This window comes from Calypte anna, chromosome 2, assembly GCF_003957555.1.
Source record: "Calypte anna isolate BGI_N300 chromosome 2, bCalAnn1_v1.p, whole genome shotgun sequence".
Lineage (NCBI taxonomy): Eukaryota > Metazoa > Chordata > Aves > Apodiformes > Trochilidae > Calypte > Calypte anna.
Window position 1 is genome coordinate 10710753 of NC_044245.1, and position 27389 is coordinate 10738141.

Here is a 27389-nt window from a genome sequence, read left to right on the forward strand (position 1 = left end):
ACATGAAATGCAGAATCAAGTCCAGTGTAGAATCTGAGCCCTGTTAAAGGCAACTACGTCATTTTGTTGCAACTTAAAATGTATTTTCTTATTTAAATTTTATTGTTTTGTAATTAAAAAATCATTAAAATTCCGATTTTCTTCATTCTCACCAAATTAGAACAAATACAACTTTCCCTGGGATTCAATGAATCACAAACACAAGTAACTGGTGATACATGATGCAGAACAGACTGATGGACTGACTGCTTGAAATCTCTACTTATATTCTAGCATTCTGTCCCTGAGCCAGTTTACTCAAAGAAACTCCTTTGAAAATAAAGATGAGAATGTTTGCACACTTGTCAAGTGTGGGATCTGAGCAATCCTAATGCCACTTTGGACAAAGAAGCCTTAAGAGCATAGGTGAATTAAATTTAGGTTTAGAAGCATTGATTTATGAGTTTAAAGCCTTTGGGAATACATATAGTTTAAATGAAGATATAGAAGCATGTCTGTACACCTCACAGGTCTGTCATTGGGCAGTTTACTTCACCAAGTAACAGTATAAAACACTGTGAATGGTTGGAGGTGATCAGCAGCTTCTAAAAGTCAAATTAGCCAAAGCAACAACTCAAAGGATAAGTCCTGCGTAAAGGGGGCTCTGATGTAACATTCACAGTCACAGGTTCTGCAGAACTCATGGGGCATTTTCCATCTTTGCTCTGGCAAAACTTTGAATCACTACAGGGTAATCCTGCTTAAATGAATTGTGTTTGACTGATAAACAGCTAAATTAAATCAGACTGAGAGGGGGATGGACACTTTGACAGCTGCCAACTGTATTTCCAGTTCTGGTAATGTTTTAAAGAATGTACACGTATGCCAGCCAAGACTTGCCCTTCCTGCTGCTTCTCCTTGTCCCTGGAAATATTATCAGATTCTGCCAGGTCCACACAATCTGTTCTCTGAAATAGCAGGGTAATTGCTTTTATGGATCAGAGGCACTCATGCAAATATTTATTATTCCCACTTTTTATTTAGAGTGGACATGGTTAAATGTGACATTAGAAGTAAACATCACTGGGTGTCTTTTAAAGAGTGCAAATGTTCTGTGTATGTTTACAGGAATCTGACAGTTCTATGTCTTTTTTTTTTATATATAAAGTGGCTACATGATAGGATGGTGTTGAAAATTCGTTCTGTTTATGCCTTTTATGGTATTTCTTTGGGATTCTGTTTAATATTTTTTTTTCTGGAGTCATGTTCAGGATTGAATTTCAAATTAGCTCAGATAAGATAAAGAACAGAAATAAGCTGAAACAATTTACCTTATTCCTTAAATGGGAGTTGTAAATCTATTGCAATATTCCTTGATTTAGCTGCCAAGAATGTAGTTTTAGAGACATATTTAAATGAAAATATTATATAAAAATGATATTTTAAGTGCGTACTATGCTATCCAAGGCTGTTTATCCTATGCCAGATTGCTCTAGCAATAAAGCACTTCTTCAGAAAATTGTTTAATAAAACATTAACACAATCTCTTTGATTTAAACAGAAGAGAAGAACTGGTGACTGCTATAGCACTATTGAAAAATGCTGATGTAGCCTTTTCTGTGTGGACTGGAAAGGTAGCTCTACTTTCTGCACCTAAACATAAAACCAGGAGCTTTTAAAAGGAACAGCAGGACTGGAATCGAAATCTGTAGAAAATAATCTCTGAAATTTATACTATCAGCCAAAAAATACTACCAGTCAAGAAATAGTACTTTTTTCCATCTGTATAAATAATGTTAATGTTTTCCTGGATTAGCACATTAAGCTCGCAGTGTGGTTAATTATAATCTTACATTTCTTTTTTGTGTGAGTTGCTTTCCATAATTAGGAATGGATTTCCTAATCTTTAAGGAAAGAACTGGTTCTTTAAGTATAAAAAAAGTGTAAGAATTTCTCTTGCTTCCTGTCATAACCTTTTCAACATGTACCAAAGCAGTTTGCACTGAGCAGGATACCAGGCATCTATGCTGTAGGCACGTTGAAGGGTAAAGGGACCATTAGAGTAAATTATTTTTTAATAGTTATGGCTGGTAAACAGCAAGAGAACATCAGAATTAATATGAATATCAATTAAAAAAAAAAAAAAAGACAGAAAAAAGAAGAGAAAAAAAAGAATGTAACCAATATATCCCAAATATCAACATGTAGAAAAGCAAAGCACTAAACTGAACATTTTATAAAATATCACATTAAGCTTTCTCATGAACAATATAACAGGGTTTTTTTGTGTTTTGGGGAACCTAGATGATTTATATCACGGTGGTCTCTGTCTGCATAAACGACTGAGCCCTTGAATTCCGGTGAAGCTGAGAAACACTTTCTGACCCATTTCGAGAAATTGAAGAGCTGTGGAGTCTGTAATCTCTGCCTGCTGTCTGTTTCCAGCACATACTCCGCCACTTTCTTTTCAGCTCCCCTTGTACCTGTGTTAAAAACAAAGTGCACGAGATGAGCTGAAAATATTCTTTTATATGAGTAACTTTTCCATGTTCACTTGATGTAAAATCAGGACCTTTATGTATAGAATCATAGAATGGTTTGAGGTTGTTGGGGACTTTTACAGATCATCTAGTCCAGCCCCCTGCCGTGGACATGGTCATCTGTCACTAGATCAGTTTCCTCAAAGTTCATCCACCATCATCTTGAACACTTCCAGTGATGGAGGATCCACAGCTTCTCTGGACAATCTGTTCCAGTGTCTCCACCACCCTCGCAGAAAAAATTTCTTCCCTACATCCAATCTAAATATACCCTCTTCTGATTCAAAACCATTACCTTTTGTCCTTTCACTACAGGCCCTGCTAAAGAGTCTTTCTTCATCATCCTTATATTCTATACTTTTCATACTGAAAGGCTTCCATAAGGTCTTCCAAAAACTTTCTGTCCTCCAGGCTGAAAAACCCAAATCTCAGCATGTCTTTACAGAAGGGGTGGTACAGCCTTCTAATTATTTTTGTGGCTGTCCTCTGGACTCCCTCCAACAGATCCATGACGTTCTTGTACTGAGGACAATCACCTCTCTCAGCCTGCTGGCCAAGGTGTTCCAAGTTTTGGATAAATTTCTGGACTGGTTGCACTTCACTTACACAAGCCAAATTGCTTGTAACAGAGCTAGAATTAGATCATGTTAAACAACAGAAGACACACTTCCTAGCACATCAGTTTGATAGAAATTAAATTTCAAACAGCTCTTAACTCTTTACCCAAATACACAAGTTTCTCCTGTTTCATAGAAACCCTCATATATACTCTACAAATAGGAATCCAAACGCTTTATAAAACAGCTTTATGTATCAGAGTGGAATTATAGGGGCATTTAAACCTTTACTGAAAACAATACTTAGCATCCTTGGTAGGAAAGGTGAGACTTACTTCACTGTTCAAAAAACAATACAGGACTGCAACAATCAGCCCCTGGAAAGAGAAAATATTCTTTAGTTAGTGAGCAGTACCTACCAAGATCAAGGTAAAAAATCTTTTTAATAAAAACTTTAAAATTTACCTGAAATGATCCCAAACACAACTCAAAGATTATTTTGTAATTATTGGAACTGCGGTCAGGAAACAGAGCAAACACTGTGTAGTGAACTCCAAATAATGGAATAAGCAACAATGTGGATTTTGCAAGTCTCCTGGACAAATAAAAGTGAAAAAGATGGAATTTAATGATAAGCTCTTGTTTCACTAAGATAAGAACCTAATGCAATGTCATTTACATAAACTTTGTATGCCTTTAGATTTTTAAACAGTCTTTTATAAGTGCCTGGTGTCATGCCACAGTTTTTGGAAGTGATGTTTCAATACATTATTCCACATTAGGACCACATTTGACAAAGCATCACAAGCTGCATCATCAAATCTCTTAACCTGGCATGAAGGGTTCAGAGTGAAAAGGAATAATGCCATGCCATTTTGTATGGAAGAAAAAAAATCTCTCTTGAAATTAACTGAAGCTGATTTCCTTTAAATGTATTGTTAGTCTGTATGTTGCACATACACAGCATGCAAACAGAACCTGGGAAATGTAATCCAGAATAATCTCAGCTGTTAGATCATCATGAGCAACTTCAGATTTACTCACAAGTACTAAAATCTCATAACTATGCCAATGATACTAGGCATATATCATTAGCAATTTTTTTCCCATTCAATTGCATAATACATTTTATCACAAGACATGACTGGTTTAGGAAGGAGCACGTTGAATTATTAAGCAAAGCAGCTGTGATGAATTGCCTGTGAAACACTGAAATGGTGAATAGCTAATATCCCTTACCCATCACTTATTTCAATCTAATAACATCAGTTTTATATGTTATACAGCACCAGTCATGCATGATTATGGATGTCTGGTATTGGATAAAATTCAAGAATCTGTAATGTTGAGTCCAATAATTCCTCACGGACTTGATGAATATAACTTGATTCACCAATAAAGAATGCTGTTGTGAATTCACCTATTTGAACAGAAAAGTCCAGGTATTTCAAGCAGATTTTTTCTGTTTTAGCTTTCATGGCCTTCCTTTGTTCATAACTTCCCAGAGGCTGCATCCATTTATGTGGAAATAATTGGTTCTGACAGCAAAGTTTCTCAAGAACAATAAAACCCTCAAATCTAAAGGAGACACATGTAAGCAGGAGAAATAGGATTTCCTTGGTAGAAGAATTTAATTTACAACTGGAGGACTTGATGATAGTAGCAAATTTCCTGGTTTCCCAAGTGAAATGGAAAAGTGACTTTATTTCAAATTAACTTTACCCACTGCAAAAGTAAAATGAACAACAAAAAGGTTGGAACAAGGCAGAAACAAATGGGATGGAGGAAGGAAAGAAAAATGGTGACTTGACTGAGTACTATGCATTTTAGACTCATACTTCACCTATACTCCATCTTTGTTTTAATAACTTTTGTCTAGCTGATAGTTCCTTCTCTATACTGCACTTACATCTTAATGAGGGAAAAGGACCTGAAAAATAGGCTTATTCTTCTCTGTATTTTGGGAAATGCATTTGCATTTTGAAAAACAAGCCTTCCAGACCTTCAATTTGCTTTCTAGATTGCAGTATTTCTTTAGGAGGCTAACCTGCTTTTCCCATGGGTATTGGCTAAAGACTGTCTAACCCAATCTTAATTAGGCAATCAAATGCTAAAAGCAAAGAATTCATAGGGCTGAATAATGAAAGACAAGGTTGCTATTAATGAACACTTTATACTATGAAGCACTACAGTAAACGGTGAGAAATGATGGGACTTGGAGGATGGGAATGCCTCATTTTTATAAAATAGATAAATAACATGGAAACAAATTTTCCTGTAATAAGAAGTAAACTTGAGGGGGTTTCCTGCCCATAGGTTGGGCACTGTGCTTAATAGTAATGTGACAACTGCATAATTTCATCTAGGTTGACTTTTTTGTCCTATGTATTTATCTAGTTAATTCAAGCAGCAAATACACAAAAAAAGACCCTTGTAGCTCTATGCAGCAAAGCCTTAGAGCAATCCAGTTTTGTCATCTTTGTGTGGCATATCAGAATTCTTCATTTTTTGCAGGAAATATATCACATTGTTTACAAAAAACATGAGGTCCTACACATACTAGCTTTACGTTAGCACATTGTGTTTTATCTGCTTTTAGTTCAAGAGCTAAGTATTTTTAAAATTAATCACAAAATTACAGAATCATCCAAGTTGGAAAGGACCTCTGAGATCATCAAGTCCAACCCTTAATCCACTACCACTGTGGTTACCAGACCATGGCACTGAGTGCCACACCAGTCTCTTTTTTAAAACATCCAGGGACGGAGAATCCACCACCTCCCTGGGCATTCCAATGCCTGATAACCCTCTCTGGAAAGAATTTTTTCCTAATCTAACCTAAACCTCCCCTGGCAGAGCTTAAGTCCATGCCCTCTTGTCTCACTGGTAGCTACTTGGGAGAAGAGACCGATCCCCCCCTGGCTCCAACCTCCTTTCAGGGAGTTGTAGAGAGTGATGAGGTCTCCCTTGAGCCTCCTCTTCTCCAGACTGAACACCCCCAGCTCCCTCAGCCCTTCCTCACAAGACTTGTGCTGGATCCCTTCACAGCCTCCTTGCTCTTCTCTGGACCTGCTCCAGCACCTCAATCTCCTTCCTGCACCGAGGGGCCCAGAACTGGACACAGGACTCAAGCTGTGGCCTCACCAGTGCTGAGTACGGGGGCAGAATCCCTTCCCTGGACCTGCTGGCCATGCTGTTTATGATACAGGCCAGGATGCCATTGGCCTTCTTGGCTACCTGGGCACACTGATGGCTCATGTTCAGCTTCCTGTTGATAAAGGTGTTATCCAGGAGAACCTTCTCAAAAGTCACCTGTATGGTTTTGAAATTTCAGTGTCCATGCTAGGTCTTGTCACTGAAATAAGATGTTCAGTGACAAACTCAGTGTTTGTATCTAGACTTAAAAATAAACCCTAAAATAAAGCCTTGATTCTGGATTACAGTATCCAGAGCTTTTATGATAAAGAACAATAATTGATATGGTAATATAGTAAAGAATAAATCCAAATCAGCAATATATTTAATTGCCTCCCATCAGTCCTTGATTCTAAAGCTGTGGAAATAATCGATTTAATGTTCAAATAAAAACACAAGAAGAGAAAGCCCAAACAGAAATGAAGTTGATCTAAATCAGAAACACATTTTTCTCTAGAAAAATAGAAGATGCTATTTTAAATCAACATAAAACATCATATTTAATTTTTTTTAATTTAAAATAACATTACCTCCTTCCAGCTCTTAAAATAAATATAAGTGTTACAACAAATAGTATTTTGGAAATGAAAAATTTTTGAAAATGTTCTTAAGGCAGTTAAGGCAAAGCATATTATCTTGAATCTTTTGTTATGTTGGAATGAAATATATAAAGCATTAAATGAAAGATATCACCCTTGAAAATTTTTAGCAGCATATTAATTCACGGCTTAAACTCAAATTCAAGAATAACTTACTGATCTTGATGGAACCGCTGATATTTAATGGGTTTTGACAAAAAATAATCTTGCTCATCCCTGTTTCAGCATTGTTATAAGATCTTTACTAAACCACATCTAAAATACTTCTGAATGAAAAGCAATTATAGTATCACAGCAATTCTTGGTAACAGTTTCATGAAAGGAAATCTTGTGGAGATACTTTTGGCTCTGTGTATAATATCTAAAAACAAGACTCACTTGTACTGTGACTGGTCATTTCCTCCAACATCTGGAGATCTTAGCTTCTGCAGTAAGATTCTTATAATACTAATGAAAAGTATAAAATTCACCTGTAAAGGAAACAAATGGTGATTTCTGACCTCCTCTAACCTTTTGCAAAACAAACAAAAAAATACTTATGAAGTCTCAGCAGTGGGTGTTGTATACTTCCTGCCAGAACGCATCAATCTCTACCCTGTCAAACCTTTTGTGTGTTTTCTGCCTCACAAGGTCTTTTATGTCCAGTGCACCCCTGCATGGCCACCAGTTCTGGTCTGGCTGGCAAAAGCCTTTGCAAGCTTCAGTAGTCAGACACCGCCTCCTTCCAAAATCTCAGCTGAAGGCAAGTTTCCTAGCAGGATGGGACATTGGGTGTGATTTGATGAAATCCAGTATTGCCCTAAATTGTCATGTGGATTCAAGACTGGAAGCCCAAAGGAAAATGTGACTCCCTTATGCAGTTTTGACACTCTTTGCTTCTTGTCTTGACTTTTATTAATTTTCTGTCTGAATTAGGGAGGAGAAAATTGTTGCACAGGCGATCTGTCAGCTCCAGTCAAGCATGGAAAGGGCCTCTCACAAGTATCTTAGATATTTACACAGACATTATCACTGAAGGAAAGTAATCCTTGCAGTATAATTCTCAGAACAGCCCTTCGAGATGGAACAGTATTACTATTTTGTTTCATATTTTATTTCATAGAGGGACACTTGCATAAAAAAATTGTGGTAAGATGACAATCACTCTAGAAAACTGAAGTACAAAACTCAGAAGACCCCAAGTCTTACTCCCATTGTTTCTTCATCCTTGGCTTTTTGCATCTTGTGTTCACCAGCCCTTCTGGTGTTGGATTGTTTGGTGTACTCTAGAAAACCATACACTAAATATCGCAGCCCTGTGATAAAGGGAAGGAACATTTGGAATGCACACGTTCACATCAACACGAGTGAAAAATCACAGCTATAGCAACATAAAACAGCTGTATCATAATGCACACATTTTAGAAGAAATCAGCCTAAAGAAAAATTCCTATCATTGTGAAAATGAGCCTTTTTGCTCTTTCTAATTAAGACCATCCCAAAGCCCCAGATAAGGAGTTTTGGTACCTAACCAGTCTAATTGCTATAAACCTTCAAGTGTCTGCCTTGATATATTGCTGCAACTCTCCTTTTTTCCAGTCTTAACAATTTGGCTGTAGACTTTCCAAGTTCAATGAATTTCTGTGTCTTCTCTGGCACATCCAGTACAATTTGTGATGTTAATAAAAAAATCCTATGATCAGAGAAATTGAATGTCACACTATTTTGTTTGAAATGCAAGTGAAGGGAAATGACAGGAACTGAGAGAGCTTAAATACAAAATTTAGAAATTTAATTAGTTTGGTTTTTTTTTAAGAAGGACAAATGTTAGAAAATTTAAGTCTTTACTGAACTTTAGATACATTTTTCAGGCAGATGATGACTTAGACATTTTCCTTGATGCAAGTCCCTAATAACAACTTGCCACATGCACTAGAGCCAGCACAAGGAGAGAGCTTCAATTTCAGTGTATTTTTTAGCCACAAAATGAGAAGGAAAAAAAATCCTTATCCTGTATTTGCAAAGGGGTTGGCAGAGTAATCCCTGTTCTTCAAAATAATCCCTATTTTCTACTGTAATAGAATAAACTGTCACCCACTTGGTTTCTGAAGCATCAAATCACTTGCAAAACTACACTCAGGTGACACACATTTTTGGATGCCATTCATGTACTACTCCTAAGTCTGTTTTCAAACATGTATCTGTCTGTAAGCATGATCTTGGATTAATGAAAAACATACTTTCCTGTTTTAAATTTGTAACAGTCTGTAACAGCAGAAACTGGATATTAAGATCTAAAGGTGGCAACTGCCACTGACTTAGTACAATGGAGCAAATTAATGTGTCTAAGACTATTATTGAACTGAACATTTGTTAAAATCTTTTTAATTAAACATATGCTTTAGAATAGTGTGTTTGAATAAAAAGTGAAACAAGTAGTGCCCTGGGAGTTTTACTTTTAGTTTTGGGGTTTTTTTTTAAAAGCTTTTCAGTGCTGTAAAATCATTTGAGCATAACCTCGTTAGACAAAAGAAAATATGTATTCTGTTTAATAAACATCTAAGAACAGGAAAATAATATGAATGCAGAGAAACTGCACAAGTGTGGTGACAAATGGTGCCTCCATAGTGGAGTAACTGTTGGCTGCTGGCACCCTTTTCTGTCAATAACTTTTTGAGTCTAAACACATTGTCTGAGCATGTTGATGATGTTTCTTTCTTTCTATTTAGTCCTTTACACTGCCTGTAATGTGAGATAATAAGGTAAACATTTCTCAGTTACTTAGATGTGACAGAATAACTGCTGCCTCCCAAACACCACTCTTTCCCAAATGGCAGCAGTTTTTGCCAGTGGAAGTATGGAGAAGGCAGCTCTGGAGACATTTACTAAATGGAGAATATGGGTAGCACCATATAAATTGTTTGGAACAGTCAACCCCAATTAAATAACTCTGAAATGTGTACAGCATGAAGGGTGAAAGGCTGCCAGATAACTTTTCTCAAGCCAAAATTTCCAGATGGAGTTGCCAAGGAAGGTTTCTGACACAATGAGTTAGCAGAACTAACTGCTAACTTTGACAAGTGACTTCAGAACTTGCTCTCATAATATTGTTTGCTGTTGGATAATAACATTATAGAAAGTATAGTCTTCTATGCAGTGAAAATGCTTGGAGTTAGCACAGAAATCATTGGAACAGATTGAATATGGCATGAAGACTGATCAGACTTCTTTTTAAATATAACGCAGTTAAAACGTTGATCCTTAAAACCTGTGATTGATTTCCTCCATTTTTAAAGGTATTATTCTCACAATCAGGCTCTGTTCCATTATTTTCTTCACTCTTCCTCCTCCTCTCAAATACTTTCAGTATCAGCCATGCTCTGGGCTTGCTTTCATGCCATTACATCGACATCTGATGAGAATTCTCAGCTCAGGTATTCTGGTCTCCTATATTTTCCTGATACTCAGTTTATTTCTGTCACCTCACTGACTACTTACAAAGATCTCCTTCCTACTACTGAAGCCATTTTTTATTGCTAGTTATCCCTGTCACCTTTCTCTGTGAGTCTTCCATTCTTTCCACATTCTTGAGCAGACAGAAGGCACTGCATGGGTGGGTATAAGTACATCATACTTTTATTGACTTTGTCACATCACCTATCCAAAGAACTTGAAATTATCCATTTTCATTGTTGAATAGCAGGCAGAATGACCTCATTATTCAAAGACTTGAATCTTCAGCTTCTATTTTTAATAAAGTGGAAATCTTGAGGCTCATCTGTAGTGTAACAAGGCAACCAGGTGCCCCTAATTGCCAGGGAGTGAGCTCTGGTGGCGCAGCCGGCTAAGACCCAGTACTGCAATGCTGAAGGCCCAGGGATCGATACTCCTCAGAGCCTCACCCTGTGGGTGATGAGCGCTAGTGGCACAATGTAGGTAATACAGTGCTCCAAGAGCAACTGACCTCTCTGCAAAGCGTGCTCAGGACTGAGCAGAGCTTGTGTCTCAGGACTCACCTTTTATTGGCCCCCTGGTCCTGCTCATGCGCAGTGGGGGCCCACCCTAATTGGGCACAGGTGGGCTTGACACAAGCTCATGCTCACTCCCTGGCAATTAGGGGCACCTGGTTGCCTTGTTACACTACACTCATCCTGGTGTGTTTCCACATATTGAAGTTATGTTGACATGAATTTAGTTTTTCACTCATTAATGACCAATTATATGTAACATTTTATTAGGTCCTCTTGCTCAATGAAGGCATGCTTTACTTTGCTGAGCAGTAACTTTGCATAGCATCTTAGCTGTCACAATGAACATGCTGGTTGTAGATCAATGCTCCAACAAGATAGGAAGGGTGAGAATCACTGCTTTTGTAATTCCCTTTCACAGGAGGGAGTTTCTGCTTGGTAGTTTATTCAACTACCTAAACACAAAACGTAGTTGATAAAACAGCTGAAGAATCCTCTAATCAGACATGTCTTCACACAGTACACAGAATCACTTGGCCATCTCCAGCTGCTCTCACCCCTATAACATGCTGTTTAAGAGAAGAAACATCTCTAGAAGGTGACAACAGATCCTAAACATGTGCATCCAGCAATCCAAAAAAGATCATTTGCAAAATGTTTCCCTATGTCTTGTATCAAATCAGTAATAGAACTGTTAAAAAAAACAAAACAAAAAAGAGTACAACTGTTCCAAACAATTATTCTTGTCCATGTTTTATGATATAATGTACTTTTGTTGACTGTCTAGTATTCATTTCTCTTAACTCATTTCCCAGTCTTTGCTAAGATCCAGCTGCAATTCAAGTCTGCCAATGAGCAATTGGATAACTTTTGTTTTGAGGTCTAGGACTTCTTTGGAGAAGCATTGCTTTCTGGCACACGAAGTTTCAGCTGTCTCCCACATAGCTATTTAAATTGAACATCCAGAGAATAGACATTCATCTTTCTATAAACACCATGTGGTTTGTTTTTCTTTTATCTTGCAGCATATTTTCTTCTCTCTGGACCGTCTCCCGTTCCCCAGCTGCTTTGAGATACACATATTCTCTTCATGCTGTAGGTCTGTTGCATGCCCACTTCTTCATATCATAAACCATCTTTTCTCTCAGTCCTCACCTATGTCATTCACAAATACTTCTGCTCTGCTTTCTCTTTAAACACTGCAGAATTCACTCTGGGGGAGATGATAGGAAGTTCTCTCAAAATGATTTTCAGCAAGCACCGATTGAAAGGCAAGCCCAAGTGTAATGTGGACTTGAAATCTTGTGTAATCTAGCTGCCCTAATTTTCCTGACTGTTAAAAACAAAGCAAATGTATCTAAAATGTAATAATTTGCACTGTGATTGTTTACAGAAATGGACATACAATCATAATATACAATTCCCAAAGTTAACTACATGACTACTGCAGTGAACAGGAATTTTGTTTTGCTGCTCCAGTAATTCTAATGAGTTTTACATAGGAAATGTCCCATGAACATTCTCAAATCATATTCTTTTGCAAATACTTCATGTTCAATATACATTCCAGTTGGCTAACAATTAAAGTAAGATATAAACAGCCATCATTTTTTATGGCTGCGATAATATCAGGTTCTCAATTACAGGGCTATCTACTTTCTTTACATGCAACATCAAATCTGTAATTCATTGAAAAATAAAATTAGGTTTTCACTTCCCCCAGGCTCATAAACAGGATGCATATTAAAGAAAGAACAACATAAATAAAGGCAACTGCTCATTTAATAGGAAGCAGATAAATTTTGAAGGCAACACATTTTAATGGCCTTGGCATCTGTTTAACATTTCTCCTACAGTGCAATTTCTTTTCATTAAAACAAAATTCTTGCCTAACTAGCAGTAAAGAATAATGGCTATATTTACTGCACAAGGCTGAATTAATCTATAATTCATGGTTAAAAGTTTACTTACTATAATAGAAATTAAAATTGGTATTCGTATAACCCACCAGGGACCACCATGCTCATTTGTATCCCAGCAACTATGAAAAAAAAATGTTAACATTAATTTCATCTGGTAAGCAAGGTCTGTGAGAAGTATTTATTATATACAAGTCAGGACACACTAAAAAAATGTCTGTTCTTGTTTAGAATTTGGCATTCAATCTTTTTCTGATTTTAATTTTATTTCACTGGTTTTGATATGCATATGCAGATAATCCTAAACATCAGGCACTCTAGACTGCACCATTACACATCACAGAAGGCTGTAGGAAAAACAAGCTTAAGTTTCTCTTTGTTTAGGACACTTTTCCAATAAGCCCTTGACACCAGCCTCTGGATAGCAGGAAGGTTTAAAGCAACTGACAGGTGAAATTGAAATGACGTAATTCCTTGTGGGATATCTAGGCTATAGATTGCTGGAGCTGGTTTAAGACCTGAAACTGTCTGAAAATCTGAAATTTTCTCTGTCAGCTCAGCATTTTGGGGGTGAAATACTCTGAGTATAAATGCTCTGAAAAATTAATCTTAAGGAAGGGCAATAGCCTTCAGAGTTTCTCCAACTATGATCATAATGACAAAGGAAACAGGAGTTAGTTTTCATTTTACATGTTAGATGTCTTGTAAAGAAAAATTAGAAATTATGTAGGACACGATTTTTCAGCTTTATTACAGAATCAATTGAAAAATATTAGTTAAGCTGAAAAAAAAAGTGTCAAAACTGTTTGTTGCACTAGGTAGGAATTCTCTCCCTGTCCTTGGGGCCAACAGGAGCAGCAAGTGTGATCTTCCTACAGAATTCTTATCTCAGTTCCCATTTCCATGCTAGGAGCTAGTCCTAGCACTAGTTAGTCCTGTTTTACCTGGATACACGCATCTTACATATATGTACATATGTATATCACATTGCTTCACTGCTGGGAATGTAACCTAGGTATACCCAAAATTATCTTGATTTAAATCTTTTTAGTTTCTAGTAATAAAATTAGAATGATCAGCATCTTAGTGCTCTATATTGCAACACTGAACTGAAGGACCCCCTCTGCTATTTTAGAGTATTATTTTCACTTCCAAAAAAAGAAATGTAAATGTGGGTCTCAAGGTTTAACTTTAGTCATAACCTATCTCTGCCCAAACCTGCCTTCAGAGTTTTTCAAATAAATGCCAAGCATAAACAGCATGCTGAAGGGTTCTTATACACCTGTCCCTTTATTGCCTTATCTGAAATTTCAGTTCTGTACTTGTCCCTTTCAGAACACTAAGCTACCTTTGTGTGAACACCACCATGTCCCAGGATAGGATTGAACTGGTGCAGTTGGAGTGTTTAAGCTTTCTCTCCTCCACACACTTACCCAGTGTCCTCTAAAATGATTCGTGTCACTGTCCATGTAATAATGAATATGGTGGGAATTCCTGAAAAATTCAAAGTAAGTTTAGAGATGTTCACAAAAATGAAGGTACACACACAAACACACACAAAAACAATTTTTCAGCCTGCTAGTAACTAACTCTTCCCCAAATATACAGCTCACAGTAAACAGTTAAGTGAATGGAAGGAGATGCCCATCTGATGAGCTACATGATGTAAGCAATGTATTACAAAGAAAGACTGCAGGGAAGTGGGTTTATTTGTTATAAAAATGCAGTCATCATGACTAATACTCAAAGACCATCACTTTCTAAGCTATCAGAGTGACCTAGAAGGAAAGAGGTACAAGTTACACATTCCCAATACATTTTCAACGAATATAATATAAAACAAGTGTCAATCATTTGATAAAGGAACCATTTCCACACACAATGTAATTCCCATTTCCCAGCAATAGCTAAATATTTTATGATCACCTATTACTAGAAGCCTTAATATGCTTTGTAAAAATATCATTGCACTTTCTGGAAATGAAACGTGTTTAAAACCAGATGAAGAATATCATTGGGCTTTTCAAAAAGGCAAATAGAACATGTGCAGCTAAACTTTATCCTCCCATGTGAGTCCATTCTGCATCATATGTTTGTGGTGGCAGTCCTTTTACTATTCCATCTCCTTCCCAACCCTTGGGCATTGTGCAGAGTGGCACAGGGCAGAGCCATACCCAGGAGCACATCAGCAGCAATGCTTCAGATGTTTTTTTGTTTTTCACTATCTCCCATGAACAGGAGACACTAGTGAGTCTGAGGAGTCATCCAACAGAAATGGCATGAATGAAATCATAGAATCATAGAATCATAGAATCATAGAATCATAGAATCATAGAATTGGCTGGGTTGGAAGGGACCTCAGAGATCATCGAGTCCAACCCTTTTACCACCGTTGCGGTTGCTAGACTATGGAACCTGACTAACACATACATACAAAAAAAACCCCAAATCAAACCAAAACAAAAACCAGGATTACTGGAGGATATCTAAGTTCTTACCCCATCCAATCAGCAGGTAGATCGTGAAGTGTCTGTTGGGGGAGAAGATGAGCACAAGCAGTATGTGGAGGTAAAGTCCTTCAACTAAGAGCCAGTAAAAATTTGCCATAACACCATACTGAAAAAAGACCAAAATAGCCTTGCAGCCCACCTGAAATATGAAAATAGGGATCAAAATTGTTGCAGAAATGCTGCATTATACTGTATTAATATAGTCCTTAACTCTCCATGTAGTACTAGTAACCCAGGTCAAGTGGAAATTTATTTTCTAGAGTCAAGCAAACTGAGACATTGCAAATGTTACTATATATATATTTATAAGGTAAATTAATTATAAAATTTATGTAGATGGCTGTCATAGCAAATTTGATCAGAAAATTTGAAAACTTCGTAACAAAAATATTATAAAAAGTGGTGGTTATGAAAGTGTGCATTTCCAATGGTTAAGTCAATAAATGGCAAATACATTAAAATATCATCTACTAGGTTGGTACTAAATATATTAAAATCACAGCAGACTTCCTAAAATCTTAAACATTAAAAAAAAAGAAACTGCTTTAGGATTTTTTCCAAGCGAAATGGGAAAAGTAGTGGAAAATATAACTTTACATAATGAATACTCTAAGTAGATGAGAAAGAAGTTGAAAGAAAGTGAAAGCTGAAAATTGTGTGTTCCCTTTAGAAAATGCTTTAGTGTTTCTTAATAAACAAACCACGTGAGCACATATTGTACAATGAAACCCCAACAGTCTGTGTTACTCTTCAGAATTAATTTTCAGGGGCCTGTGCTGCTGATGTTCCACAGTTCTGTCTGCTGCCACTTTCATACTTCACAGCAGGAATCTGGGATGTGAGAATTGAACATTAATATGTTTCTGATGAGACTGAGCTGAGAAATGTGATGATTTTGTGAATGTAACAGATGGAAAAAATTGTACAAAGCAAAACTTCAAGTTTCTGCCTGCTTTACTTCCTTCGCCATTTTAAATACCCTTCATGCCTCCACTGTTTCTGTTAAAATTCCAAGTGTACCAAATACTTAAGTAGGTAACCTGCTCTTTCAGTGACTGATTTCTCTGCCTAAACAGGGGTGTCTATGATAAAACAAGGTGCCCTCAGGGATCCCAGTCACCAGCTGCTAAGCCAGAAGGGCACAGACCTCCTAGAGATATTTCTTTGTATCTTTCAGTCCCTTGTGGTGTCCCAAATATCTCAGTGCAGCCCAAGTAACATATATGTCTATATTTCTGTCTGTCTACCTGCCTATACAGACAAAAAAGTAAAATTTCACTTCACTTCACCTAATTTGAGATGTATACAAGCCAAGTTTCTGGTGTAAGTCACCTGCTAGCCAACCAGCTCCCTTTACAGGTCATGAAGAGAGACAGGCATGTCCAAAAACATCTTAAAGCAGATGAGATAAACAGTCCACTGAGAAACACAAAACCCCAGATAAAAGATTAGTTCAGCCATCTAATTTTGTAAGATTAATCTTACCTTTGGACTTTGTATCCACTGAAAGGATACCCATTGCAGACCAGCAATGGGCCAGAAAATTTGACATGGAGAAAATTAAACATTTCTAAATGCAAGCTGATGCTTCTGACTACTTGAAACCAGGTCAGCAGTCAAAGTCTAAAATTTTTGTAATCTCTTTTAAATTCCAATGCTTATATTCATTATAGTCTCCATTTACATACCAAAACCCCACATCAGAATAATCAGCTCTTCCTTCAGCTGCTCTCATATCAGGTGTATTTCCAGATGCTGAGGAGTGAAGGTGTCTGTCAGTAAAGAGTTAGTCAAAATCATGTCTCTGGGACTTTCAAATCTGGGACCTAGTTACACTGTGGTTTGCATTGTGTGCTTTTAGACATCTGTGGCACATCAGTGCAGCAGAACTGTGGAACATCACATGCACAGCAAAAGGTAAGAAAGGTGGCAAAAACCCAATGCAAGACCAAAGAGCCAAGCTGGTGTCAGATCATCCCAAATATAGTGCAACAGAAACTGCTTGGCAGTCCACAAAGTTGGACATAGAATAACCGAGAATAACTGGAGAATAAATGCAATTGCAGAAATCAAGTAGTAATTTGAGAGTCCATTGACTAATGTTTCAAGGACCTAAGAACTTTGAATTGCCCCTGGTAGTCTCCTACTAACTCCTTTGCCTACTTTGGGTCTGCTGGCTCAGACACTATCTGTCTTCATTAGAAATATCCCAGATTATGAATCCATACATACAGCTTGGTAGTCACTGCTAAGAACTTTTTGCTTTGGGACAATATGGCTTCATCAATCTACAAACAGTTTCCTTTCATTTTTGACTCACAAGCTTAAACTGTAGTAAATTAAATTCAGAAGGTATTCATCAATATTTGTAGGGTTCTTCTGCTGCACTTTTGACTGAAACAACAAAGGCAGAGAATAGGGAATATCGTATTGTGGTCAGTCTTTAACAGCAAGACTTGAGATTTTTTAACCCTTGTTCATGAAAATATAGTAAACATGCTAGCTTGCCTGGGATGCAGAAAACAAAACTTCTGTCACAGCCAGAAGCTACAAAAGAGTTAATAAAGAAAATTCCTGCAAATATTTAATTCTCTGACTTATATATCTCCCTCCACTGATACCTGTCCAACTCCTGGACCCCTGAGAAATCTGATGGAACATTTCCAGACAGGTAGGCTTTAATCATTCCCAGATGATGGCATCCTTGTTTGTCCTAAGCTCTCCCAGCTTTATTAATGCAGTGGTAATACTTATTCTGATATAAATTCTGGTTATGATTTGGTTTTGTAGATGACATGTTCCTTCATGGACGTGCAAAACTATATTAACTTATCTCACTTGTGCTGCAACATTTTTTCTCTGGCTACTTCTAACAGACCATTTTGCAAGTCACTGTGTTCTCTGCAGAACTGTCTACACTGACAGCTTGGTATTCCTAAATATTTAAAATGAGCAGGAAGGAAAATTTAGTGACACAACAGTATCATACCAGGTAGCAAATGAGTTTAATTACCCATGAGGTTTGATCCTCTGGACAGTGAGCTGTGTTGGAGCTTGAATAGAGAATATCATCCTTGACTAAAACAGAGATTGCTCTTAGGATGAAAGAGAGGAAGAGGTTCAGATGGATGTAGTTCCGAGTACAATGAAGTTTTCTAAGAAGAGATTTAAAAACAGGCATTTTAGATTTTAAGACACAAACCTACAGACTTCTGCTACTGTCTGGTCATTTCTTAGTAATATGAATCATGAGTAAGAGTTTAACATTTCCCCTTCTGCCATATTGTCTGTGCTGTCTTGCTATTTTCTTTTGTCATCATCATCGTCCTTATCATCACTATAAGCTGTCCAAAATAAATAAATTATCTCTTACTCCTTTTCAGTATCACAGACCAAAACATTCCATGGTATTTCTCCCACACCTGAACAGAGCTGTAAACACTGATTACTGAATCCTTCTGTGTGTGTGCACTCAACCATATGTTTTTCTTGCAAATAAAAATTAGCATTGTTCATGTATTTCAAATATGCTCTCACCTATTATTTTCAGATTTTTTAAAATTTATCTTCTGCATTTTTATTAAATATATGGGGTTTTATCCCATAATCTGATTTTATACCAGAGCAATTAAAAAAAAATGCATTAAAAAACCTACATCACTTATTCGTTCTATCCAGTGAGATGAAAACTTCTATTTAGCACAGCAGCTATGTGCAAACCTGACAAACAGGTAACAAATTAAATATTCCAAGCAAGCAAATGAGTGCTAAGGGAAAGCAAGTTATAATTCAAGGGCTTTTCACTTAAAAAAAATTCCCTTCAAGATCTTTCCCTTTAACAGAATTTTTAAAAAACCAAAACCTCAAAAAAAACAATGCTAAGAGTTATTTTTGGTCAAAACCAGCACCTTGAACTGCACCTGGACATACACCATAAGCCAGAGCATTTTAGCATTTACAAGCAATGAAAGAATGAAGATGCAATGCAAATCCAGAGGGACCATGACACTCTTGAGAGATGGGTCCATCCCATCCTCATGAAGTTCTATAAAGCCGAGTGCACCTGGGTCAGGGCAATCCCAAGCACAATTTCAGGCTGGGCAGAGAATGGACTGAGAGCAGCTCTGAGGAAAAGGACTTGGGGTGCTGGTTGCTGAGAAATTCAACATGAGCTGTGTGGGCAGCAGGTCTGAGGGATACAATACTCCTCTCTATCCACTCTTGTGAGACCCAGCCTGGAGTCCTGTGTCCAGTTCTGCCTGGAGAAGAGAAGGCTCTGGAGATACCTTAGAGCACCTTCCAATACCTGAAGGAGGACTACAGAAAACCTGGGGAGGGACTTTTTATAAGGTCATGTAGTGATATGACAAGGAGTATTAGCTTTAAACTGGAAGGGATTAGAATTAGATTAGACATTAGGAAGAAATTGCTTCATGTGAGGGTGGTGAGACACTGGCACACGTTGCTCAGGGAAGTTGTGGCTGCTCCCTCCCTAGCAGTGTCCAAGGCCACGTTGGTGGGGTTTGGAGCAACTGGATCTAGTGGAAGGTGTCCCTGCCCATGCTGGGGAGTTGGAACTGGATGATCTTTAAGGACTCTTTGAACTGAATTCATTCTGCAACTCTATAATTTGATGATAGAATACTAAATAAGCCATTCTCTAACTACTAAAGCAAGGATAGTTACACTGAGTGTAGGGAAATAAGTAACATCCATCTTGGAAAACTCTAGCTTGTCAAAGAACATAATCACAAATAAAAGCAGTTCTCAAAAAATGCAGTGAGTTCTGTGGCAATTCATGTCTTTTGCTGAAACAGGTTCTGACCCATACGGAAACCCTGCCATCACCTTGGATTACATCCTATGTTTATATAAAGTTCAGAGATACACACAAGCTGCAAATACAAGGAAAATATTTTTCAGGAGTAACTAATTTAGGTGATTAGTTCTTTGGATTCAGTAGCTGCATTTATATAAGGTTGTCAAACCAGCAGTTTGGAGGTAGTGGGCAAGCAAGTTGGGATTTGTATGCTGAATCAGGATAACAAAAAAATGTTGTTCTTTAACAACTAAATGAAAGCTATCATGTTTATTCCTTTGAACTTACCACCTCATGATACAAAACTACCATGTGAGGAACACTTACAGACAGCACATCATATAGAAATTATGGAGACTGGTATTTTTCTCCTTAGTAAGAAAGATAGATCTAGAACATCAGTGTTATGTAGAAATATGCTGCTTTACAGTTCAGTTACATATTGAGCTGGAAGAAACCAACTTTGTTAAAAACATCTAAAAAATATTATGTATTTTCAGTCTTTTTGATTGTCACTTTTCTAAAACTTTATGATATAGTAAAACTTAGACATCCAAAATTAAGAAATAGTAAATTGCCTTGAAAGGTGGCTTGAACAGCTTCTTTGGCTATATCAAAATTATTTCTTTTGCTGCTTATAAAATAAGTGTGCAGATACAAGAATGTGCCTGACAAATTGACAACCTCCAACAGGAAAATATTGTGCTGGAAAGTTACCTATTAGGTTTAATTACTGTAAGTGTAGAGTATTATGTGGGGAGTGGCACCATAGTAACTTGAAAAATGCTGTCAGCTTAGTTTGGCAAGGTATTTTCATAGAATCATCGAAAGTTAGGGGTTGGAAGGGACCTTGAAAGATCATCAAGTCCAATCCCCCCTGCCAAAGAAGGGTCACCTATAGCAGCTCATACAGGAACACATCCAGGTGGGGAAGGAGACTCCACAACCTCCCTGTGCAGCCTGTGCCAGGGCTCTGTCACCCTCAGAGTGAAAAAATTCTTCCTAATATTTATATGGAACCAGCCATGCTCCAGTTTATAACCATTGCCCCTTGTCCTATTATTAGTCACCCCTGAGAAAAGCTTTACTCCATCCTCCTGGCACTTGCTCTTTACATATTTATAAACATTGATGAGGTCACTCCTCATTCTCCTCATCTCCAAGCTGGAGAGACCCAGCTCCCTAAGCCTTTCTTCATAAGGGAGATGTTCCACTCCTCTAATCATCTTTGTGGCTCTGCACTGGACTCTTTCAAGCAATTCCCTGTCCTTGAACTGAGGGGCCCAGAACTGGACACAATATTCCAGATGTGGCTTCACCAGGGTAGAGCAGAGGGACAGGAGAACCTCTCTCAACCTACTAACCATCTCCATTCTAATGCGCCCCAGGATGCCATTGCCCTTCTTGGCCACAAGGGCACATTATTGGCTCATGGCCATCCTGAACATTTTCAGATATTCATGCTTTGTGTCTTTGTTTTGAGATTGAAAGGTTATAATATTTTCCTTCTACAATACTTCTACAATGCTTCTTTTACAGATATTAATAATGAGAGCCAATATGATGTTTTTCATAAAGATTAAAATCTACCTTAATGTCCGTTTCTTTGGAAGAAATACAAAACAGAATATAGGAGCTGCATGGGAAGTTTCAGGAACAACTCCCCTCTCCCCACCCAACACTTCCACCTTCCACATGTTTATAGCTAATATTGAGAACAACTGCAAAGCCCTGGGGCTGGATCTGCTCTGCCAGACAGTACAGAACAATGTGACAGAAGTCATGTCACAATACTTTAAAAAGAATTTCCAGTTCCTTGTCATGAAGGCTTTTACCTTCAGTAAAATAAGCTCTACATTATTCCATGTTCTCTTGCATTAAAAATACAGCACATATTCAGGATTAAATTAGGTATAATTTGAAGCACACACATACAAATCCAGCAATTCAAAATTTTAATAATCTCTTGTTTTACCAATATCCAGATTTCAAATCTTAATCCTGCTGGATGAAGTCAGAATACTGACAAACCTTCTGCTTTAGTAACTTCCAATTTTTAATTCACTGCTTAGAGACCAAATTTCCTTCACAGAATTTCACTTAGGAGAGTTGCTCTTTGCTCTCCTTTTAAAACATAGCAAGGTGAAAGTTTGCTGGTTGCTTTCAAAGGTGAATGTGTTTCAGGGATGAGTGAGCTTTATAAAAAGTATGTTGACATTCTCTGTAAAGAACCCTCAGACCATTCAGGGCAAAGTATAAAGTTTCTTGGATAGCAGGTATTATTAGCTGAGCAGCAAAAAGTTAAAATTTTTCAAATTTGTCCTTAAAATTGACAAAAATGTATGGGATGCCCTACAACATGTCTGAGACAGACATACACATATAGCCATTTGCATTTACTTCTATTATTAATAATTTACAATTGCTTCAGCTGCAGCCTTTAGGTGTAGGTGGCTGCTTCTTATCTTTTAGGGAAACTCTATACTGAACAGTATTCTTAGTACCTCTGTGGGTTCCTAATTCAACTCACCATGTTAGGAGGTCCTTACACTCCCTGTGGGTAAGAGAGAAACAGACTTTTTCAGGGAGAGACTTAAAAAAAACCCACAAAACCTGGATGTTTCTAACTGACTCAACAGAGAGAATGGGGAGTTCTCAACTTGGATATTTAAACTGAAGTTGAAGGCTTGAGTACATAACAATTCTTGATCTGTTTGTTACAGCCGACTTCTAGGCATGGAAAGCATTCAGATGTCTGTAACACAGTCTTTTATGTGTTATTAGCTTTACCCATTTTGAAAATGCATGATCTGCCTGGAGTGTTTGGTTGTAGAGAAGAGATAACCATGAGTGACTCAATTAGTTTTTCAAAGATATGAAGAAATGTAATTATGGGTTATATATGTTCTGAATAGTCTCTGAATATTTAAATACTGAGACATTTTGATGGGAGAATGAAAGGCCTACAGAACTCACGACAGGAATAGTTCATCACAGGATGAACATGCTCTGACAAACAATATCCTGTCCTCTCAAAATTACATGTATCTTCTACCAAATCTGAGGGATGCATTTTCTTATTTTTCTGGGTGCTGAGTGGAACAGAAAAGTGTGAAGTTGATGATGGACAATATAGAGGCTATTCTATTAGCCAGGTAGAAGTGATACATAAAGGCATGAAGGTGGGGAGACTGAGAAAAGCTGTGATACCGATAATACCATTTTGCAATTTCTTTTACCAGTTGGAGATTGCTTTCAGTCTCAGATAACACCCAGAAATTAGGCAAAAAACCCACTGCCTTTCCTAACGCTGCCTAACCAATGCTAAACCAATGCACATCCAGCACTATGCTTCATGCTTATCCATGACTTTACAATCCCACTTGGACATATTAATGATTACTTTCAATTATAGTACCCCTGAAAACCACTCAGAAGCTTCTGAAAACTATGGCTTCTTACTTGTCCAGTGTTGAGACCAGCATCCTACATGTTTTGAAGAGCAGCGCAAGGTATTGATTTTAGTAATCAAATAGAAAATACTTTACATAATCCATTCCTAAATGACTATTCTTTCTTACATGGACTGAAATGTCCATGAGTTTCCAAAGTAATTTGAATTTTTTTAATGACTGGTGCTAGTAAAAATCAAGGTAGCATTACCTAATTGTGATCTTTTTAACTGAGAAAAGTGTAAAGCCAGTGAATTTTCTAAATATCTGAGACAACAGCTAAATCAGTGTTATAATTTTTCATATTTAGTTATGAAACATACATACCTGAAAAGGCAAAGAATTATGCTTCCTGTTGTAAGAGCAATCAGAGATAGGCTGTGCCCAAGGGTATAAATTGCTTTCACCCTTACATAGAAGTTGACCTGCACAGAAACATACATACATTTGCAGAAACCACTTACTGATATGTAAAATTGACTGCGAAATTATATCATTTTCGATTAAATGGCTCTGAAGGCTAAATCAATAGCATTATTTTCACTCTTTGCTCTACAATAATGATGAGAATATAAAATCTTTATTCCAACCTATTTTTACACTGCAATATCTCAAGCCAATTGACCTCAGTAGAAAATTCAGCCTCGGGAACTCAAAACTTAAGACACCAAGCTGGTACTATTTCAGTTGATTATCCCATGTCAACGAGGTCAAAGAAAGAATAAGATTCATCAGCTTCCATAAACACAGTCAAACTGGGAATAATAAGCCACAGTTTGAAAGAATGGATTATCTCTGAATGAGAGAATCTTTCTCAGTCCTTCTGCTCCAGTGTAATTCATAATACATTTATACTTGAGTCTAATTTTAAAGACATTTTTAGTCTCACTAATTTCCTAATCTAAATGTTCAAACACTTTATTAAATTGTGAGCCAAAAAAATGCTTTCTTTCTTTAGTAAAGCTATTTGTTAAAAGTTGGAGAGGAAATTTTTCAATGAAGGAAAAGCAGACTGAAGTGCACAGTCTGCTGATTAACTGCAGTCATCTGTAAATTTACCAGCTACATATTACATCTAATCCCATTCTGAATGACAGTGTCAAGAAAAAGAACATTAGTCTCAGATTAAGCTGCTTCTTTATTTATGCCTCCAACAAAGTCCTTAACCTGACATTGTATTCCAGTGAAGCTAGATAAAATATTAAAGTTGTAGTTTTTTATTGTTATGAAATTAAAGTTTTTAACAGCAGTGTATAATGTGCTATGTATAATTGAAAAAAATTTCAATATTTATTGCACATGGTTATACCACTCACCTTCTTGAACACTGTTTATAAAAAGGACCAAGAAAACAACCATTTTAAATAAGGTAAGCTAAAGGAAAAGCAAATGATTCATGTTTATTTTTATAGGATTTAGAAGTCCAAGTACAGGTAACTTTAGCAATCCAAATTCATGATGAAGTTAGCTGGACATTCACTTAGCAAACATTATACAGATATGGAAATAACTGAACGAAATGTAAAATCTTGAAACTGCACTATTGTAGGTGTGATCAAAAGGGAAAAAATAAAGGAAACACGACTGCCATAGATCTTAAGTGTATTCATAGCCACTGCCACACTTGTTAGGCACTAAATGTGATATATCAGATATCAGAGAATACAGAAATCTCTATTTTTAATTAGAGGAGTAAGCTGTGATGTCCTCTTTGACAACAGTCCTGATATTTTAATGTTTTGTTTGGCTTATGTAACATTAATTTACTGCAGATATAAAGAAAGAAAATAGGGACTTAGTAAGTATTACTTTGTTGATGTCTGGACAGTCTTGTGTTTATTTGGAAAGCCCCACTCCATTTATAGGGATGCTGTTGGCACAAATCATAGGCTTTATTTCACCCAGCATTAGGTACCTCCAGTGCAAATATAAACATTTAAAGCAATGTAGATCCTCTTCACTGGGCCTTCTAAGAAGCACTTCTTATATCTATATAAGAAGTCAGCATGGACTTCATTGAATATGTTTTTTCTGACAGTAAAGAGGCCCCAGAGTGACTAATTCAAGTGCATCTACCCAGAATGTTCTGTTGCTTGCACTTGGATAGCCCCAAAAGGTACTGGTTTTCCACATGAACCCTATGTTTGCTAAATAGGACTCTAAGTAGTCCAGTGTTTCTTGAACAATGTCTCTAAAACTGTTTTCAAATACAATTCTAAAAATATTCTCTTTCAAAAATACAATTTCATACCAAATAATTTCTGAAGGATGTTCCCTCAATTCTCTGCTAGAATGGCAGAATTATACTCCCCAGTTTGGCTCACTTTTTGACAGCTCTAAAATCTGTGCCTACAGAAAAGCACTTCAGAGCACTCCTATTCTTCTTTAATTTGGCTTTTGTCATAGCAGAAGGAACATCAGCCAGTCTGCAGGCAATTTTCTGAGAATAGAGTAATAAACAGCTTCTAAGCAGCAATTACAAAAGCCCATGGCACCAAGAGCACTGCAAATACCTTGGGCGCCCTCCATTCATTCAACCTGACCTGCTCTGCACAGTTACAGAAAAAGGATACTCTGATAAATGATTTAACAATTTGGCAGCCTCATGGCCACATCCACAGTGCTCTAGAAGAAATTAATTTTATTTCCTAACTCTTGTACACATCACAAGTTGTAAATATAGTCTAAATTATGCACAGTGCTTCCACAATAGGTTCTGTTTGTTATCATCTTTTTGCCATTTGCAGACCCCATTTCTACACAGTGTACAAACAGAAGCCTGAATGGTCTCTAAATCAAAAATTCTTAAATTTCTTAAATTCTCTAAATTTGAGAGAGTAAAATACCATTTGCAAAAGAAGTTCCAATGTGCAAAAGAAGTGCTGTTTAAATACTGAGTGGAAGATTTCTTGTTCACTTTCACAGAAAAAAATTATAGAGATACACTTTTAGTAATGACAGTGATGTTCAACATCACATGATTGCAGAGCAGAGACAGAAGTCTCCCTATGTATGCTAAAGCCATGCACATATACTTGATAAGAGTGGACACAAGGACAACTTTGCACCACTCTCATCTTCTCTTGGGAACTACCAAGTTTAAGAAATCCTAATGTTAAATTCATCACTGTCCTCCTGTAGTTTGTATCTGTTAATAAAATTCAAAAGAAAATTCAAAAAATTTAAAATTATTCAAAAGAAAAGCAGGTAAACCAGGACTTCTGATGTAAATTGTGTCCTGGCCCTCCACAGTGAAGCTACAAACTCATTGCACTGAAATGAGCATGAGAGATTTAGCAGCAGCTCTTTTCAGATCAGTACATGATCCACTTTGCTGGCTATCATGGATGATAATTTATTACCAAGAGAGGACAGAGATCTGTTCTCCTATGCAATGATCCCACTTGCAACATTTTACATTACCAAAAGGTTTGCCCAACTTTTCTTTCAAAGCAACAGACATACAAGCTCCCCTTCTTACACAGCCAGAGATATCAATTAACGATTCAACCTATTTGGGTTTTTATTCAATTTTTTATAGAATAGATTTTTTTGAGATCTCTAAGAAGTTGATTTTGGGATAAGAAACTTTGCCTTCTTATGAATGTTTTCCATGCCCAGCAATACAGAGTTGCTGTTTACTGCCTAAAAAAAAAAAAAATAGAATAAAGTGAAGAACTGTAAAGTAATGGAAGAGATGCAACAGCCACTAAATGTTGCATAGATAAGGCCATCTCAGCTATGTATCAAGATTCTCCTTACAAGCAATGAACAGAAGCAGCAAAGTGCTATTTATGTAATCTTAAAACAGGCATCTAAAATAATTTAGAAGGACAGTGAAGTAAAAACATTTACTTTTTCTTTATTAAATA

At 36.9% G+C, this 27389-nt stretch overlaps 1 protein-coding gene across 1 annotated transcript in view; it reads right to left on the reverse strand.

Moving 5' to 3' along the window:
- Positions 1-2158: 2158 nt before the first annotated feature.
- The window catches only part of VIPR2 (vasoactive intestinal peptide receptor 2), a 46795-nt gene continuing 21564 nt past the window's right edge, over positions 2159-27389 (reverse strand). The window contains exons 5-13 of the mRNA XM_030444948.1: positions 23845-23942; positions 18260-18401; positions 15235-15385; positions 14170-14230; positions 12789-12858; positions 7249-7340; positions 3542-3671; positions 3412-3453; positions 2159-2462 (exon numbers count right to left, since the gene is read on the reverse strand). Of these exons, the coding sequence (XP_030300808.1) occupies positions 2289-2462; positions 3412-3453; positions 3542-3671; positions 7249-7340; positions 12789-12858; positions 14170-14230; positions 15235-15385; positions 18260-18401; positions 23845-23942 (960 nt within the window). The 3' untranslated portion in view covers positions 2159-2288. The remainder of the gene's footprint in view (positions 2463-3411; positions 3454-3541; positions 3672-7248; positions 7341-12788; positions 12859-14169; positions 14231-15234; positions 15386-18259; positions 18402-23844; positions 23943-27389) is intronic.